The sequence below is a fragment of the Pituophis catenifer genome, unplaced genomic scaffold (genome assembly GCF_029215685.1).
Source record: "Pituophis catenifer annectens isolate HBS135680 unplaced genomic scaffold, rPitCat1.0.hap2 SCAF_7, whole genome shotgun sequence".
Classification (NCBI taxonomy): Eukaryota; Metazoa; Chordata; class Lepidosauria; order Squamata; family Colubridae; genus Pituophis; species Pituophis catenifer.
Window position 1 is genome coordinate 74,526,894 of NW_027256887.1, and position 18,724 is coordinate 74,545,617.

At 37.8% G+C, this 18,724-nt stretch overlaps 1 protein-coding gene across 1 annotated transcript in view; it reads left to right on the forward strand.

Moving 5' to 3' along the window:
- Positions 1-6,523: 6,523 nt before the first annotated feature.
- Positions 6,524-18,724, forward strand: part of CAPRIN2 (caprin family member 2) — a 36,572-nt gene continuing 24,371 nt past the window's right edge. Inside the window, exons 1-7 of the mRNA XM_070946607.1 lie at positions 6,524-6,775; positions 7,694-7,756; positions 9,250-9,336; positions 10,476-10,714; positions 11,758-11,840; positions 13,214-13,369; positions 17,028-17,071. Coding sequence (XP_070802708.1) covers positions 6,524-6,775; positions 7,694-7,756; positions 9,250-9,336; positions 10,476-10,714; positions 11,758-11,840; positions 13,214-13,369; positions 17,028-17,071 — 924 coding nt within the window. The remainder of the gene's footprint in view (positions 6,776-7,693; positions 7,757-9,249; positions 9,337-10,475; positions 10,715-11,757; positions 11,841-13,213; positions 13,370-17,027; positions 17,072-18,724) is intronic.

The window sequence follows — 18,724 nt, forward strand, 5'->3', positions numbered from 1 at the left end:
TACAGTATTCTTCCCCTGCCACACCTACCAAGCCACGCCACGTCCACAGAACCCGTAGTAAAAAAATTTTAATCCCATCACTGCCACAGTCCAATTTGCCTCTCCTCCAATAGTGCATAGTATTGTGGCAAAAGCAAATCTGGATATTATAAAATATCTAAATAGATATTTGATATATTGGTATTAAATATCCTATTTATCTAATTATTCCTCTCTCCTTCATTTTTGAACAAAATTAATAAAAGTTAAAGCATACAAACTTACTAAAATAAAATATCAATATTATCAGTTAAATTAAATAGGCTCTTAAAAACAAATGGCCAAGAAACTTGTAAGGTACAAACTCACTTACACAGGAAATTATAGCTTGTGTTCATACAGCAGGCTAACTGTTTACCAAAAATTTTAGCATAGCATGTTATGAATATCCAACCTCTTTAGTTAGCTTGGGTTCAAATGTCACGTATAATCCAAAACCTGGGATATTTGAATTAATGAATAAATATTTTTTTAATCTTAGTTCTTTAGCAAAGAAGGAAAGGCTGCATCCCTACAACCATGACTAATTTAACTAGAGTTTAATCAATTACCTTGGTTCTTAATTTGTGAGACACAAATTAGCTAACCCTATTTTAGGTTAACATTGCAATTGTAATCTCTTTTATGTACTGCAGCAGAGGCACTTGCAAATAATTCATATTATGATTGCAAATAATTCTTTTCAAACAGATGCTTTCAAACTTCATTTATTCTTTTGTAAAGGAGTAATTTGTTTTCTCAATGAATAGATCATCTTTTCTCCAATAGTGTAATTGTTGTTACATCTTATAGATTTGAAGCCTCATATATACTGCTCTAGAAAAAATGAAAGGCAGAAATAATCTCCTTTTGATATATTTCAAATAATTAGAAATGTAAATAAGAACATTTATGAATCTGATAAATATTCTATGGACTCATAGATGCAAATATCAAAATGGATATTTCTTTAGAGCAAAATGGCAAATAGATTCTAATTTAAAATAGAAAGAAAAAAACATCCTACAAATTGAGTTACCTAAATAAACCATTTGCTTGTTGTTTACTGTATTGTAAGTTATCTAGTACACTAGTTATTAAAGCAACTAATCAGAACAAACTTCAATTTGATTCTGATTCCAATAATACCTACTACCAATATATAAGCATGCTGTTGAATGTTGCATTTTCTGTATATTTATTTTTATTTATTATATTTTTATAGTTAACAATTCTCACATTAAAGTGACTCTGGGTGGTGCACAACACTTAATTAAAAAGCAATAAATACATAAAAACAAACAATTTAAAACATAACAAGGGCATACAATTAACCACAATAAGGAAGCCATCACAGAATTTCTCCAGTCCCCTGGGACCCTCAGGCTGTTAACTCTTCAAATGCAAACAGATTTTCCACTAGAGCAGGGCTGTCACTCCTGGCTTGCAGGCTGGATGTGTCACGTGTTGACCATGCCCACGTCCAGTTTAGCGAAGGGGAAAAATGTCCCGATACGTCACGTAATGTCACCGTGATGACATGAGTTTGACACTCCTGCAGTAGAGCAAAATAACTAAGATAACTAAGGGTGTTTCAAATATTCACTTGAGGACTATCTTTCCATGCTATATTCTCCCCCCGCCCCCAAAAAATAACCCTCCTGAGTTCAGATTACAGAAAGATTAGCTGCTTAAAAAGTAGATAATAGTTTTAATTAAAACAGTTTAGAATTGTGTTTCTTAAAACGTTTTTCTCTCAGGACACTTTCCCACTGTTAAAAGTTATGGACACCAAAGGAGATTTGATTGTTGGGATGTTTATCAATATTTCCTGTATTTCCTGTATAAAAAATTTAAATTGGCACTTTCAGTACCACTATCAATTCTAACAACTGTTTAGTGGAATTTTATTATAATATTTTTCAATATAGGCTGGCAAATAATTTTGATTTCATATATCTGAAAGGGTTTTTGGGGATCTCCCAGGGGTCCTTGGACCATACTTTGAGAAACACTGGTCTACAGAAAAATGATTATAGAACTGTGTTACAAAAGGATTGCAAGTTCTGTTCTGGTACCAAAAACAAATCTGCAGTGTTGAGAATTAAACCAGAGACAGGGATGAAATGCTACCGGTTTGCACCGGTTCGGGCGAACTGATAGCGGCAGCAGTGTGTGGTTTGGTGAACCGGTAGCAGCAGCAGCTTGAAGCTCTGCCCACCCACCCGGACATTGTTACTTCCTGGTTTTAACTGAACCAGAAACCGGTTTGCAAACCACAATTTCATTCACATATTACACTGAACCAAACTACAAACAACTGCATTTTACTAAACCAGATAGAACCTAGACTGTCCAATACTCCTTACAAAGATTTGGTACAATGAAAAAGCAGCAATTAGCCAGCCAAGATTTCAGATCATCACAACAAATATTCAGCAAAGTCTCTGATCAGCTTCAGCTTTTAAAAAAATCTTAGTGTTTTTTTTTTTTTGAATAAGTAGATGCAGATTAGTAACCACAATGGGCTTCTTTTCAGTAGAGACCTAATCATGAAAGCCCCACCCTTCCTCCCCTATTCTTTTATTAACTCCTCCTCTCAGCTGGTTCCTCCATTCTTTTCCTATTTGCTTCCAAACAAGTAAAAACCATGTAGGCTGGGCAGATAGGTAGAAGCTAGTTAGAAGCAATTCTACCTGGCTTTCTACTTTTATATTTTGCTGAAAAGCTGGAATCTCTCATCTGGGTCATTATTTCATGGCTCTTTGGTAAGTTATTCGTTTCTGGGGATGGACTGTTGTGTACAAACTGAAGTACCACAGGCTTTTTCAAGAATTAGAATCATAGTTTTCTACAACAATTGGAATGTTCACCTGGGCTAGGAATTAAAATATAAACTAAATTCCCTAAAAACATTGAAATGAGACAAAGTTGTCACATTTAAATGCTTTTTAATTTCTGGTTACATTACTCTGATGTAATTCAACTCAACCTCTGAAATGATTGTGGCCTGGTAGTTGTTAAAAATTTCAAACTAATATTTAATTTTTAATTAATTTGTAAATTATAAAATACAAAAAAAATGGATCCATGAAGTCTGGAAAATAGTATTTGGGGAGAATGCCCATGGAGTATATATATTGAAGACTTAATCCTTTTATTTTCAAATATTCTTTGTAGTGGCTATTTACATTGCTTTTATATTTATACAAATGCTGTATGAATATAAGAGCATATTTGCCAGGTTGTTCCTTGGCAAGAACATGTTATAATTCTTTAAGAGCATGTTCTCTGACCACAAAATTTGCCTTTCAAGTTTCCTTTGTGGAAAAAAAAATAAGCAACAATTGTACAAAACCAAATATAATGATATTAAGCCGGAGTTCCCAGCCAGGGGTGCGAGATGATATTCCAGGGGGTGCGAAAACTTACTTATTATACTGTATAATTATATGCATATATTTATTTTTAAGGGGTGCAAGAATATATTAGTAGCGTTCTAATATAGGGTATAGAAAAGATTGGGAAGCCCTAGTGTAAAGGAATGTCTTTTAAAAAAAAAAACTTACTTAGATACCAATGAGGGTCAAACTCTATAGCCTGAGAACCCCTAATCGTTGGTCATCTGCTTTTCTATAAAATATTCAGTTATGGATTATGGCCGAAAAACCTAGACAAGTATAGAAAGTACTTAGAATCAACTGCCAGTCTTAAACCAAGCAACTTTAAAAGGCAACTGGAATGCTTTATAAGTAAAAAAAAAAATCCCTTTAAATTTAGGGGTGCTTATATCTGGCTATAACCTTATAGGGTTAGGATCATCACACAATTACGCTGAAACGGGAGGGGGGGGTGTAGAGAAAGTGGCCCCGAGTGAGGGGAAATATTGCTTATTTATTCTGATGGAAAAACAATTCTAGGTTTGTAACTAAAATTGCACGTAATATAACTTTGAAGGAGTAAGGGAAGACAGGGATGCAAGGGCTTCTTTTGCGCAAGCCCAATTCAGTTCCCTCCCCTCAAAAATTGCTTTTTTGTGTGTGTTTCGGTGCACTCCTGAATGTGGCTTCTTTTCCTTCAATGAGAAAGCGAGGTGAATATGCGTTTTTTGCCGGCTTCCACGGGTTATTAACACACCCGAAGCTAAAACTACGGTCTGCTGGCTCATCGCTTCTGACACACGCCGCTCTTATTTTACAAGCCGCTCGTTCTGCCGGGTTGCGCCGACCCAGCCAAAGGATGCTTTTTTCCCCCCTAACCTAACTCGGTGGGAAGCGGGTCCTGTCTCTCGCTTTGCAAAACCTCCCTTTCTTCGATCAAAAAAACCCTACAGGGACCCATGACGAGCCGCAGCGCCGAATTTCCCTCAGCGCGATTAGAACCCGGCATTCCTTCGCTCGCTCCCCCATCCCCACCTTTCCCTCCCCTCCCCTCCCCTCCCCCCCCGCGGTTAACGGTCCATCCAGTCACGTGGCGAGGCCCCGAATGCCGGAGACGAAGGCCATGCGGTTGCTGGGGTGGGACAGGGCGGCCGAAGCCGGTTGGTGATTGGACAGGCGTCGGCTGACCTTCCGCGGAGGCCCCGCCTCTTTCGCAGCTCCGGGGGCGTAGGGTTTATAAGCGGGGATGCGAGCGGGCGGGTGGGCTTGAGCTGCTTTGGCTGCTGAGGTGAGTTGATGGCCGTGGAGAGGGGAGGGGTAGGGTAGAGGCGGGACGGGTGTGAGGGACCGAACGGGGCTGTGATGCCGACGGATCGCGGAGCCTTGAGGGTGGCGCGTGTTCTTGGCTTGACCGAAGGATGTCGAGGGAAGAGGAGACGAGCCCTGTCACGGTCCCAATTCGACGAAGGGATGTCTCGGGAGCTCCGGTCCGCCGACAACATGGACGGCTTTGAGCGGAGGATGACCCAGCGCTGCCTCGTCATTAGTCCCTCACCAAGCTTGGCTGCGGGCACTGAAGGGGGTCCCTCTTTCCCTCCCCCCCCCAGTTCTGGCAGGGATGGAACTTTCCTGGCTTCTTCTTCTTTTTTTCTTTTTTTTCCCTTACCTGCTTTCAAAAAAAAAAAAAAAGACAGAGAGGTGGGCTGCGAATTGGTGTCTCCACCGTTTTTTTTTCCTGGGTGGGAATTAAGACTGATGCTGATGCTCCTTTGGAGAGGATAGCTAGGAAGTGAGTCCCTAGTAGACTTTGGGTGAGGTGGTGGAGCTGCAGTCCTTCTAATTATCTTTAGAGTAAGGGACTGCTTGTTTCTCTTTGGAAAGAGGAAAAAAATACTGATTGAATAGAATAGAATTCTTTATTGGCCAAGTGTGATTGGAAACACAAGGAATTTGTCTTTGGTGCATCTGCTCTCAGTGTACATAAAAGAAAAGATACATTCGTCAAGAATCGTAAGGTACGACACTTAATGATAGTCGTAAGAGTACAAATAAGCAATCAAATCATATTGGGAAACAAGTCAATATAAATCGTAAGGATACAAGCAACAAGGTTACGGTCATACAGTCATAAGTGGGAGGAGATGGGTGGTAGGAACAATGAGAAGATTAATAGTAGTGCAGACTTAGTAAATAGTTTGACAGTGACATTGGTTTACCTTTTACTACTCTTTTCATCATTCCACTGGATGTTGGTACAATATTTGTAAAATGGGACTTTAGTCTTCAAAAGCACGCACACACTTACACTGTATATGCCCAGAAGCATGCACACAAGCACACACATGCATACAAAGGTACTCCCAAGATCTGTTTTCTTCTGCATGGCAGGGCTTCTATCCCTTTGGAAGTTTGTATTTTTATTTCGAGGGATGCTGGTGCAGTGTAGCCTTGTTCTACCTTATGTGCGAACTGTCAGTAGTAATTATTCTATGCTCCCTTGGTCATCAGAAGACAGGAAGGGCAGAGGTTTGGCTGCTTTCTCTGCCCTCTCTGTCTCCCTATAGGTTGCTGCTAACATTTCATTCCAGAGCCTGTGTTTTTTAGTGCATTTGACAAGAGCCTACAAGCTTCTTTAAATATCGCTTTGGGATTTTAAAGAAAGAAGCATTTGGAATTGAATTCTATAGATTGAACGGTATTGTGTTTTTGGCTTGGTGTGAATTGTGGATGGTCCTTAGTGGATATGGCTGTTAGCACTGTACTAGGGCAATAACAGCAAATCGGGAGAAATTAAAGCGTGAAGAATGTTGGTACTTCTAGGACTCTGATTAAGGAGCTATAAAGTCTGCAATTCCTTAAGGCTGGAATACTGTAGCGAATATCCTTGAGAATTTCTAAAGTGATGCCCGCATTCCACATTTAAAGGAGAAAATAGTTTGTTCCTTGAAAGTTCTGTGGTTCTGGAAGCATCTTTTTGCATTGCAGTGTATAAGGCATTTTCTGCTGAAGGCACACAGCAGATCTCCCTGGATTGCACTCGCATATTGATGCCGCTTGCTTTAAAGACGCTGTGAGGGAGAGAACAGCTAATCAGTGCCAGTTTCTTTGCAGCCCTAGCCGTTTCAATGGTGCAACTTTCACAGTCCCCCCTCCGCCGCCCTTCACCTTCATGCCACTCTGAGGAAGGGGAAGAGAAGAGCATGAAGCCAGATAAGCAGCAGGTGACCCAAGGTCCTCGAGGGGATAACCAGCCTCCCATGAGCCCCCTGCAGGCAGCTTTGAATTCTGCAACCACAGCTTCTCAGGCATACGAGACTTACATTGATAATGGACTTATCTGCTTGAAACACAAAATTAGGAATATTGAGAAAAAGAAGGTAGGTATATTTTCTAAACAGAGTTCAAGAAATAATACTGTAGTACCATAATTGTGTTTACTGTATAAGCTGCCTTTGCTTATGACTTTCCTCCCTTTATAGATTTGGAAAGCAAGGTGCTGGGGGAAATAATGTAGACTTACTGCTTATAAAAAAATAATTTGCTCTATCCATTGGTCCAGAATAAGTGTACGGGTACTTTAGATATTTGCAGCTTTTAAAAGAAATTTTAAGATGGACTTTACATTTAATTTTAAGATAGCCTTGTGATTACAGAGGAATGGCTTTTAAGTAGATATGACATACATATTCATTTCTTTACTGTGTCCTTTATTATACAACAGCCCCTTGTAATAAAAAGTATAAGTTAAGTTACATAGAATTGCTGTGTAATTTTTGTGCTGTCAGTATAATGAAGCCTGCCTGACTGGAAATAACTTCATGCTTCATTGATCCCTTTCTTTCTGCTGAAAGATTGCTTTACAATACAGCTGCCAGAGATTTGAATTTAAATATGTTAAAAAGCTATAGTTGTTAACTATAAATATATATTATCTCTAAATCACAATGGTGCTTTTGATGTTCTAACATTTCTATTCATCAACAGTCCTAAAACACTTTCTGTGTTTAAAGAAATGCTAGGTCATATTAGCTCTGTTTGCAATTGCCTATATAGAGCCTGGACTGCAGCAATGAATTATAAAGGGTACTTTTTGATTTATTGTTTCACTGATGCCTAAATATGCAGTGTACTTAAATATCTGGTATATTTTCCAGAGATGTCAGATTGAAAGTTAACCTTGCAATAGCATGATATAGTATATGGTAGCAATGAAGGTTGCAATTAATGATGGTGCTTGTGTGGTTCAAGCTTGGCCTGTATCTGAAGAAAAAACTTGTTCATACTTGTGTTTGCAGCTCAAATTAGAAGACTACAGGGATCGGCTGAAAAGGGGGGAGGTCCTCAATCAAGATCAGTTGGTAAGATTTCTGGTTTTATACCTCATTTTTACCGTTTTAGAAACATTTTTTTACATCTACTCTTTTCATGATCAGTTAAATGGTACTTGGGAATGTCAAATCTAGCTAGCTAGGCTAAATTCCTGTTTAACTTTCGAAACCTCTTGGTTTTTTTATTTTTTTGTTCTGACTAAGATTTAACAGAAAATATTATAGGCTTTAACAAATAAAATGGAATGAAGATTGACACTAATGGAATACAAGGCTTCTGGGAAATGAAACATGCTTCTTTCAGTGAAACTGCATCATTCAAGTTGCCCACCCCATTGATAACCTATAATTTACTTAACTTTGGCCTGTTTTATTAATCTAGTTGATAAAAAGATCAAGGTAGTGGTACTGGGTTCAAACAGCATGCTAATCAACAAACTAGCCAACAACATTTCAATTTAGCATGTTTGTGCAAACCATAGCTTATACCACTTAGACACAAGAGCTGTGGACATTGTCAGTAGAATGGACCTGTCTCATCTGCTCTTTACAGCCTTTTCTTATTTCCTGCAGCATTATCTGAGTATCTTGCAATATAGCCAAATAATATTTTTCTGGGTGTTTCAAGAGATTTCACAATTTAAGGTACTTGAACAAATTTGGTTAATCTGTAATGTGTTAGCAAAATCAATTGTCATGATCTTTCGAATAGTACCATAATGCAGATTTTTATAACCTGGGAGCATTCTATTGTATTGGGATCACAGCTCCTACAAATAGAAATAATTATTTTAAACTGCATTATAATCCATTGAAAAGGTGGTAGTTAATTTGTAATACTTTAGAACTTTTTAATACTTTTTGGCTTTACTTTTAACAAAAATTTTATTATAAAGTTATTTATAAATTTTATATGTGGTGTATATTCTTAATGCTGTGTTTACAACAATGTCTGTTTATGTGAATATCTTTCAACAATCTTTTATTTAAATAGTCACAAGTATAATTCTTAAAATGTTGCTTCAGCATTAAGCCCTTAGACTCAATGATTGTTGCTTGTTTAAGTTTATTTTTACAAAAGTAAACCAAAGTTGTTTTTCAAGTTAAAAATGTCATAACTGCTGGGGGAGCAGGGGGGGTTTCAACACTTTAATATGATGTGGAAACCTTATTGATGAAAAAAAATCATGTTTTAAAATCTAAATTGCCCAAATCAAAATGTGAAGAGTATTTATTCTGATCAATATGAAAAATAGAATGCTTGTTTAAAATTAGCCAGAATGCTGTATAAGCAAATAAATCCTGACCAAATAAGATTGGCTGATTTTTCACTTGTGTTTCATTTTGAGTGTAAGACGGGCAGAAAACATTTTGTTTTAACATGTGCACTTTGCATAGTAAAATCAAGTTAGTGTTTAAATCCACCCAAATATGCCATACATTTATTTTATTTGAGGTGCTTCAAGACCTATCTCATTAAACCTAGATGCATTTTTAAATGAATAAAAACTGACTAATTGCAGGAAGCTGTTGAAAAATATGAAGAAGTTATACATAACTTGGATTTTGCTAAAGAACTTCAGAAGACATTTTCTGGACTAAGTCAAGAGGTGAGTAGAGCATATAATTGTGCTATTAGGTAATTAAGTTCACTCATTAGAAAATGTGTGAGTAATTGGATAGATTTCCCCGATTACTAAGATAATTACAGACTTGACTTATGCCTCTTCCATGGCAGAGAAGCTGCTTCTGACCAGTCATGATATGTAGGATGTTTTATTGTACAGATAGTCCTCGACTTACAACAGTTTCTTTAGTGACTGTTCAAAGTTACAACAGCTCTGGAAAATGTGATTTATGACCATTTTTCAGTTACAAATTTTGCAGCATCCCCATGTTCATGTGATCAAAATTCAGATGCTTGGCAAATGGTTCACATTTATGACCATTACTGTGTCTCAAGGTCATGTGATCACCTTTTGTGACCTGACAAGCAAAGTCAATGGGGAAGCCAGATTCGCTTAACAACCGTGTTACTAACTTATCAACTGCAGTGATTCATTTTACAACTGGGACAAGAAAGATTGTAAAATGGGGCAAAACTCCCTTAACAAATGTCTTACTTAACAACAGAAATGTTGGGCTCAATTGTCATAAGTCTAGGACAGTGATGTTAACCTTTTCGGCACTGAGTGCCGAAACTGGAGTGCATGCGGCAGCCAGCTGCTCTTCCGGGTTCCATCGTGCACATGTGCGCTGGCCAGCTGGTCCGGCGTGCATGTGCGCCGGCCAACTGCTCTCTTCTGGGCTCTGTTGTGTGCATGCACACCCAGTGTGCATGCGTGCACCAAAGCTCGGAAGAGAGCAGCTGGCCGGTGCGCATGCACGTGACAGAACCCAGAAATGCAGCTGGCAACGGTGTGCGTTCCCACAGAGTGGACTGTGCGTGCCACCTCTGGCACACGTGCCATCACGGGTCTAGGACTACCTGTATCTACAAACAATCAAAAGAACCTTACAGAATATGGCCCATATTGTTTTGATACATTATAGGATATTATTCTGACAATTCAGTTTCTTGTATTTTAGGCATTAGTGTTTGTAAAAGCTTGAAATTTGGGACTTGGGAAGTTCCTCATGAATGTGATTAAAATAATCATTGACTGAAGGGATTTTCCTGAGCTTCAGTCTGTCCATTGTTTAGACCATTTATGAACCCACCGCCAATCTCTTCCTCACATTGATACAGCTACTAAAAGCACAGCGGAAAGCGCAACGAAGAGAAACTTTACTGAAACTTGAAGCAGAGAAGAAAAAGCTCCGCACAATACTGCAGGTCCAGTATGTGCTGCAGAATTTCACTCAAGAGCATGTGCAGAAAGACTTCAGAAGTGGCTTGAATGGTGCAATATACTTGCCTTCTAAAGAATTAGACTACCTCATTAAGTTTGCAAAATTGACATGTTCAGGAAGAAATGAAACTGTTAGGTAACTTTTCTTACTTTACCTTTCAATCAAATCAATCTTGCAATAGCATATTGAAAATTACGGTTTTAAACCATTGTTGTCATATTGCTGGATTCAGTTTTGGGAGCCCCTTCAGGATGTAGTCCCTGAAATAGTTTGTTTCCTTGTCAAAGAGAAATGAAATAATCCTTTTGTGAATTTTTGGTCTCAGTTCTCTTGTGTGGCATAACTACATCAAGCAAGAAAAGTGGTTATTTGCTCTTAGCTTGCCATGCTTCGAGCATAACAGGCATCACCTTGAGCAACAGGTAGATTTAGTGGGCAGTGGGTTTTGATTAAATTAAGCATTCAAACCTGTATGAGGAGAATCTCCATAATTCTGGCATAATACATACCTTAAAGACTACAGAGAGTGGCCATATGTACTCAGTTGCCTTGACAAGGAAATTTCATACATTACCAAATGAAACAAATTTATTTTAGTAATATGTGGTCTATTATGACTACTTTGGGACTTATCAATACATTGTTTTATTACTCATAGATAGGTTATTTTAGATAGGTTAGGTTATTTTAACCTATTCAGTCTAGAACTATGTATAACATTATTCATTCACATTCATATTCAAAAAATTCAGTTTGATGTGCCTAATTTTACAGAAATACGAACATAATTTTCCTATTAAAATGTATTTTGAAGATATTCCTTAAAATGTAGTATTTTAGGCTCAGTTAAATTCTCTTGGATTGGAGTATATAAATGGACGTTATCATACTGCCATCAAATACAAAACTAGATTTCAGGCAAAAATGAATTATTTCTTAGTATTCTGAAAAAAATGAACCTTGTTTTAATATCCATTCCTACTGAGGTGGCAGCACAGGAAATTGGATTGACGTATTTAGCTGGAATGAAGTATATATCAATTGCCTCCTTGGTTCGAACTTAGTAAAGTAAAAAGCCTGTTGTCAGCTAACCCTAGTTTGCAATAAATAGTAAGCCAACCTATTAGTTAAAATTTAATTGCAAACTAATTTTTTGAAAACTTTCTTTTCACTTTAAGCATTGAAGACCAAATGGAGCAGTCATCACTCTGTTTCTGGGACCTGCTAGAAGGCAGTGAAAAAGTAGTGGTTGGGACAACCTGTGAGTAGCTTAATAAAAAGAGGCTCTTCTGTTATAGTAGGATCTGGTTTTAGAGATGTAACTACCCTGTTTTCCCGAAAATAAGCCTCCCCCTGAAAATAAGCCCTCCCCGAAAATATTTAAACACAGAGCTGGAAATCAGGTAAGATGGCAAGAGGAGCGCCATCTTGCTTCACGCGCCCCAAAATAATAAGACTTCCCCAAAAATAAGGCCAAGCGCTTATTTCGGGGTTCAGAAAAATATAAGACAGGGTCTTATTTTCGGGGGAAACACGGTATTTAAGGTAAAAGGCAAACCTGAGATAACAACTTTTATTTCAGTCCATTCATTGCTTGGTCTTTCCATTGTCTCAGAAATAGAACATTGCCAGACTTACAAATGTTGTTGACCACTAGGGCAAGGGTTTTAATCAGACATAAAAGAGAAGACCATATTAGAATAGTGGGATTCAGTAGCAGAGGGGCTCCTCCGGGTGCCGTCGGCCAAACAATGTCGACTGGCAGCCCCTAGGGGGAGAGCCTTCTCTGTGGGAGCACCTACTATCTGGAACAAGCTCCCTCCGGAGATACGGAGGATTCCGGATCTGTACACCTTCCGCCACGCTCTTAAGACCTTTTTATTCCACCAGGCGGGCCTAGCCTAATCCTTTCCCTCTTTTTAATTATGCAAATTTTAATCGGTTTTTAAATGATTGGGGTGTTTTAATCTGTCTGGGCCAAATTGTTTAATTTGATTTTACTTTGTTTTTAAATTTTGTATCTATGTATTTTTACTGTTTGGCTGTTCACCGCCCTGAGTCCTTCGGGAGTAGGGCGGTATATAAATCAAATAAAGTAAGTAAGTAAAGTAAGTAAGTAGTATTGTAGTATCATCAGTAGTACCTGTGGTTTATATCAGTTTTAGCATCTATACATTGCGGGTGGTAGATAGGACATTTAATTTATGAAGCAATTTGAGCTTGATACCCTTATGTTTAAGGTATATTTTCTTGAGAACATGTTCATGGGATATATAAGGGTCTTCTCTGTTAATTTGTGTTCTCATTTGGCTTAACACCGATTCCCACATTTTGTCAAGCTATAATATGGCTTATTTGCATTTTGCTTAGTAATCCACCCATTATTGCAAACTAGGTCATTATGGCTTATTCACAAAACGTGATTTGAAATCCTGGCTTAGCATTTGTCTGTATAGGGTATGAGCGTTTCCAGTAATGGGGGATACTGCTATTGGAGAAACCCTGATTTAGATAAGCTGCAAAATACATGTCACTAACATGAAATATTTATTTTTTAAGATGCGTGGTTTCTGCTAACCAGAGTTTTAAAATACTTCAGGAATATCATTCGACATTGATCACCTTTTCTTTTAGATAAGCATCTGAAGGATTTGTTATCAAAGCTGATAGATTCTGGATATTTTGAAAACATTCCTACCCCTTGCAACAAACCAGAAAAAGAGGAATTGAAAGAAGAAATGCTTGAAAAACCCAAACTGTTACCAAAACCAGAGTCTGTCAATGAAATAGGTAATGTGTACATTTAAATCTTAAATTACATGATTGACCTTGTCTGGACTTTCAGGTTAAGATGGGCTTGTATCAAGGTTTGTAAGCAAGACTGGGAAATTAAAAATGTCCCTGAAGACAGACAGACAAATTCCCAAGACATGGTGTTTGTGAAGTCATCATCAGTCCCATTTGACTCAAAGGAAATGCCACTGAAAAACCAATAACTTATTTCTAGCCTATAACCTTTTGTGAAACCACATCAGGGACAACATCTGCAGAAATATATCTATGTTAAAAAAACAGAAATATCGGTTGGGGTCTGTCCTTTGCACATAATTCATTTGCAATTCAGATTAACCATACTGTGTTCATTTAGTTTGAATTGTATTAGATTTCAGGATGGAATTGGTTTAATTGCTTTGAAGTTGGTAACATAGTTTCTTAGCTAATTGTTAAATGTTTCTGATTTGGCCATTTGCAGGCTAGATTGGTGCTTTGAGGATTTTTAAATCTTCAAAACCTCTTGTAAACAAGCTAGAAATATATTTGATAAATTTTAGACACCTAGGATTCCAGATACCCCAGAAGTTATTGCTAGTTTAGTTTAGGTTAATTTTCAAATGTTATTTTCCTTCCCATTATTTTTTGCAAATATTTTTTGGTTTGTCGGTACTTTTCAACCCACGCAGAGCTTTAATTTTTCTAGATTAATAGGAAGTCTCCCAAATACTATGCAGCAGGATAGTATGAATGATCAGGATATTTTCATGATTTCTTTCAGTTTTTATTTTATAAGATAAACTATTTAGTGTGTCATGTGGCCCATAATAAGAGTAATAAATCATTCAATGATACATTTAACACCATCAAACATTTGCCTGTTTATCCCAAGGATCTGGTATCACTTAGGACTCACTAGGTGGATAATAATGCCAAATACAGTCTAAACATCTGGCCAACTGTGCAACAAACCATAATGATAATAGCATGATTTTATTACAGGTAGTATTCAAGTTACGAATGTAATGAAGCCTGCCCATTCCATTCGTAACCGGAGGATTCATAGTAAATCTTGTACCTTGATCGCCCACACATTTGTTAATTGAAAGCACAGTTTGTTAAGTGCACATGAGGTATTTCAGGATGGGGAAGGCCATGGCGGGGGGGGGGGGGGCTAGTAATGGAACAGGCCACCTGCCTAAGACTCCCCTCCCCCCAAGGCCTCCCTGATCCACTGAAATACCTCATGCTCCCCACAGTTGCTTTCCCCACTCACCCAACCTGCCACGCCAGGTCACTTACCCTGCAAAGATCTAGCAAGCTGTCTCTCCAGCCTCTCAGCTGTGTGCGCCCCTCCGAAGCTCCGTTTTGGCGTATCCAGGCCTCGTCCGACTCTTTGCAGCCCAAAATGGAGCTTCAGAGGGGTGCCCCCAGCTCTCCGGAGCTCCACTTTGGCACAGGCCTCGCACTTTATGATATCAACAATAATATAAAGTAGAAAACATATTTCAAAATTACAGAGTGCGGATTGCAATAAAGTATGTTGATCGAAAATATAAAACTTTAGGAAGTTCAAGACCTGTTTCCAATGTACCATATCAAATGTGCTCTCTCTAATACTTGCTGGATTATGACTATTGAGTTAAACCATTTCATCAAATAAAAATCTAATACTATTGGAACCTTTATAGTCTCAGCTTGAATAAGATACAGAAGAGTTGAGAGAACAGTTGGGAATAAATCAAGTCTACTCAGAAGTGACACTGATTTTTGGGGATTATTTTCTGCAAAAATGGACATTTGTACATCCGCTATGCAATTAGGGTTTTCTCAAGGTAAGGTAGTTATCCATCACATAATGCACAACTAAGTACAATACCTTTCTTCTTCAAAATTCTGTGAGGCCTTTACTTTAGAGCATGGGTGTCCAACCTTGGCAACGTTAAGACTTGTGGCTGTCTGGGGAATTCTGGAAGTTGAGGTTCACATGTCTTAAAGTTGCCAGGGTTGGACACTCCTGCATTTTAACAGGATACCTTAGTCACCCTGAAAAGAAAATACCAGTGTGTCCACTTCACAGAGAGGTTTTATTCCTGTCATTCAGGAGTTGTTGAAATTGTGGATCATGTATTGCTGTTGTGCTGGTTTTATGATGAAATTTATTATCTGCATTGAATTCCACTTCTAAGTACATTTTGCAGTCCATAAGTCAAATTTTGAAATTTCATTCTTTTGTTACAGATATTACAAAAGTATAAAGTTTTTATTTTTTAAAGTTGCCAAATTTTGTTTCAGAGCTTTTATCATTAACAAGCAGATAGTGAAACAAAACATCTATTATTAAACTGACTAAAACAAAAGATAATTTGTCATCTCTTAATTTTTAGGCTCATTTTATATGATTTGTCATGTAATTGAGTATGTTCTTACTACATTTTATACAATAGTTGAATAATATATGATTAATCATAAGTATTTACTTGTTAAGCACTAGTATAGTACACTTGTATTTTATTCTATTTATTTTTCTTCCTAATTGAATTTTTAATGTAGTCTCATTAATACAGTAATGTAAATTCTATTACATAATTACACTTGTTTTTCAGTGACCATAATATTTTTGGAATATTATTCCAAAATAAAAGATACAGCAAACCATTACTAAATTGTTTAAATAAAAAACAGTTCTTAAAGATATCTCTACTTAAATTGGATTAGCACAGCTTTTCAATACTGACTGGTTTTGACAGTAATTTAATTAAGTCACTGTTAATCTGAAAAAAATTACTATCTCCTGTCTGCCTAATAACATTTTTCATTCAATAAAGATAAATTCAAACTTCATTTAAAATGTTTTTTTTTTTTTAAATTATTGTAAGATAGGGATATAAGCTTCACAGATGTGTGGTCTGTTACAGTGTTTGTGCAAAATGCTTTAATTTTAGATTCAAAGAAAATGAAACTCAAGTGTTGCATTATGGTTTAGGGTGTTGGGATTAGGCTTGGGAAAACACACTTTTAAATGTTTTAAGCCACAAAAGTGTCCAGAATAATTTTAGGCCAGCCGCTGTCCTGATTGATCTCAAACTTATAGGAGGAAATTGAAGGAGGAAAAGTTATGCAAATTTCTGTCAATTCCTATGGATAGAGAATTTAATAATGATTGCATTGTTTGTCTATGATTAGATGTTTATGGTGCTCTCTTCATGCATTTTTAGGATTTTAAGGAGCAGTCATAAAGCATTGGTAGGAATCTGCACAAATATAATAAGCCTAAGTACAAATCTGCAGAAGTTGTTTTGTCATCTTTTGCTCTATTAGATTTACTGAACATGCATTTTGACCAAGATTGCCTAAATCTATGCATGCAACAGTAACAATGTGTGTGCTTTGTACTGAGATAAATTACATGTTGCTAACTTGAAGTAGGAAACAGAATTATGTCTGAAATCATTCAGTCCAAAGTCTGAGTCTAGTTTCATATCTTGCCCTAATCTGTAGTGTATTGATTTTGGCTTAATACATTGTGTGAAGTGGGTCAAATGTGTCTTCATCAAATTACGGTTAACAAATTATAATATATTGTGTTAATTAACTTCACTCTCTTCACACAATTACAGCACTTGCTTATGCAGGTACTTGAATTAAAGTTGCTTTTTTTTCCTTGCGTTTCCAGAATCTCAGAGACAGCATGTTCAATCGGAGATACAACCTCAAGAAGTAAGTCCATCATATTATCTGGTACATAGTACACAGCGGGGTTACAAGTAGCTTTTAATATAACTTTGATTATAAGGTTTGCATAATATAAGATCTCTTTAAAATCTTGAAGAATTTCAAGTTCCAACAAAATAAATTGATTTTCATTTATTATTATTGACTTCAACTTGTGTTTGCTAAATTCTTTCCTCCCTCCCACCCTTCCTCCCTCCCTCTAGGAGCAAGGTCACAGATGGAAAATGTCTATTTCTATTATTTGAAAAAGTAAAAATGTACCAGGGCATCATCGGTATTTGGTAATTCTGAAGAATCCTAAGTTTTTCTGAGGCACATTACAAGCTTACAATTGTTCATGACACAAATTGGCACCAAAAATGTAAAATTATAAATCCACACCAGCAAAAATTCCCCACAAAGCAAGTTCAAATAAAAGTAGACCTGTGCAGAATGTAGATTGAAGCTCAAACTAAAAATAGCTCTAAAATGAACTGAGCACAATATAAAATCAAAGTTTTGACCTGCTCTAAATTACTTACATCTGTGAGGCTTGGATTCCTCCCAGGTCTTACTGTGTGTTTACATTCTTCCTCATAGCTAACTGCTGCTTCTGGGAAGATTTGAATACTTTTTTTTCCAAGCAAACTTTTTCCTTGTTATTTAACTTGGGGTGGGAGAGTCATATTAACTTAATATGTCAACTGGCCTTCTTCAGTTTTCTTATTAGATAACTGCCAAGTTTTGTGTGAATTCTGATTTAACAGAAGCCTGTCTGTCCCAGGTCACGTCTAACAATTGGATTTATTAGACTTTTAGGGTATGCTGAAAAATCTGTTAATACAGCACTATATTTATTCTAAATTCTTGATCAAAATTTGTGTTTCACTGAACTTAATTAAAAAAACTTGCATAAGTTATTTAAGAAGCTAAAGCATACAATTCAGCCTTAGTTTGTTCAATTACAGGATCTGACATGTAATCAGTAAAAGAAAAAAAACCCAATAGTTGGATAATAGCTGGATGGGGAGGAACAGGCTCAGACTCAACCCGTCCAAGACCGAGTGGCTGTGGCTGCCGGCGTCCCGATATAGTCAGCAGGTGCCATCGCTGACTATTGGGGGTGAATCTTTGCCCCCCCACAGGAGGGCTCGCAATCTGGGTGTCCTCCTGGACGCACGGCTGTCTTTAGAAGAACACATAACGGCCGTGGCCAGGGGGGCCTTTTATCAGGTTCGCCTGATCCACCAGTTGCAGCCTTTTCTGGACCGGGACGCCTTGCGCATGGTCACTCATGCCCTTGTCACCTCCCGGCTGGACTATTGTAATGCTCTCTACATGGGGCTCCCTTTGAAGAGCACTCGGAGGCTCCAACTGGTCCAGAATGTGGCCGCGCAGGTGGTTATGGGCGCAACCCGTTGTGCCCGCGTGACACCCCTCCTGCACGAGCTGCACTGGCTCCTAGTGGTCTTCCGGGTGCAATTCAAGGTGTTGTTACCACCTTTAAAGCACTCCATGGCATAGGACCCGGGTACCTTCGAGACCGTCTTCTGCCACCAATAGCCTCCCACCGACCAGTCCGCTCCCACAGAGAGGGTCTCCTCAGGGTGCCATCAGCCAAGTTATGTCGGCTGGCGACACCCAGGGGGAGGGCCTTCT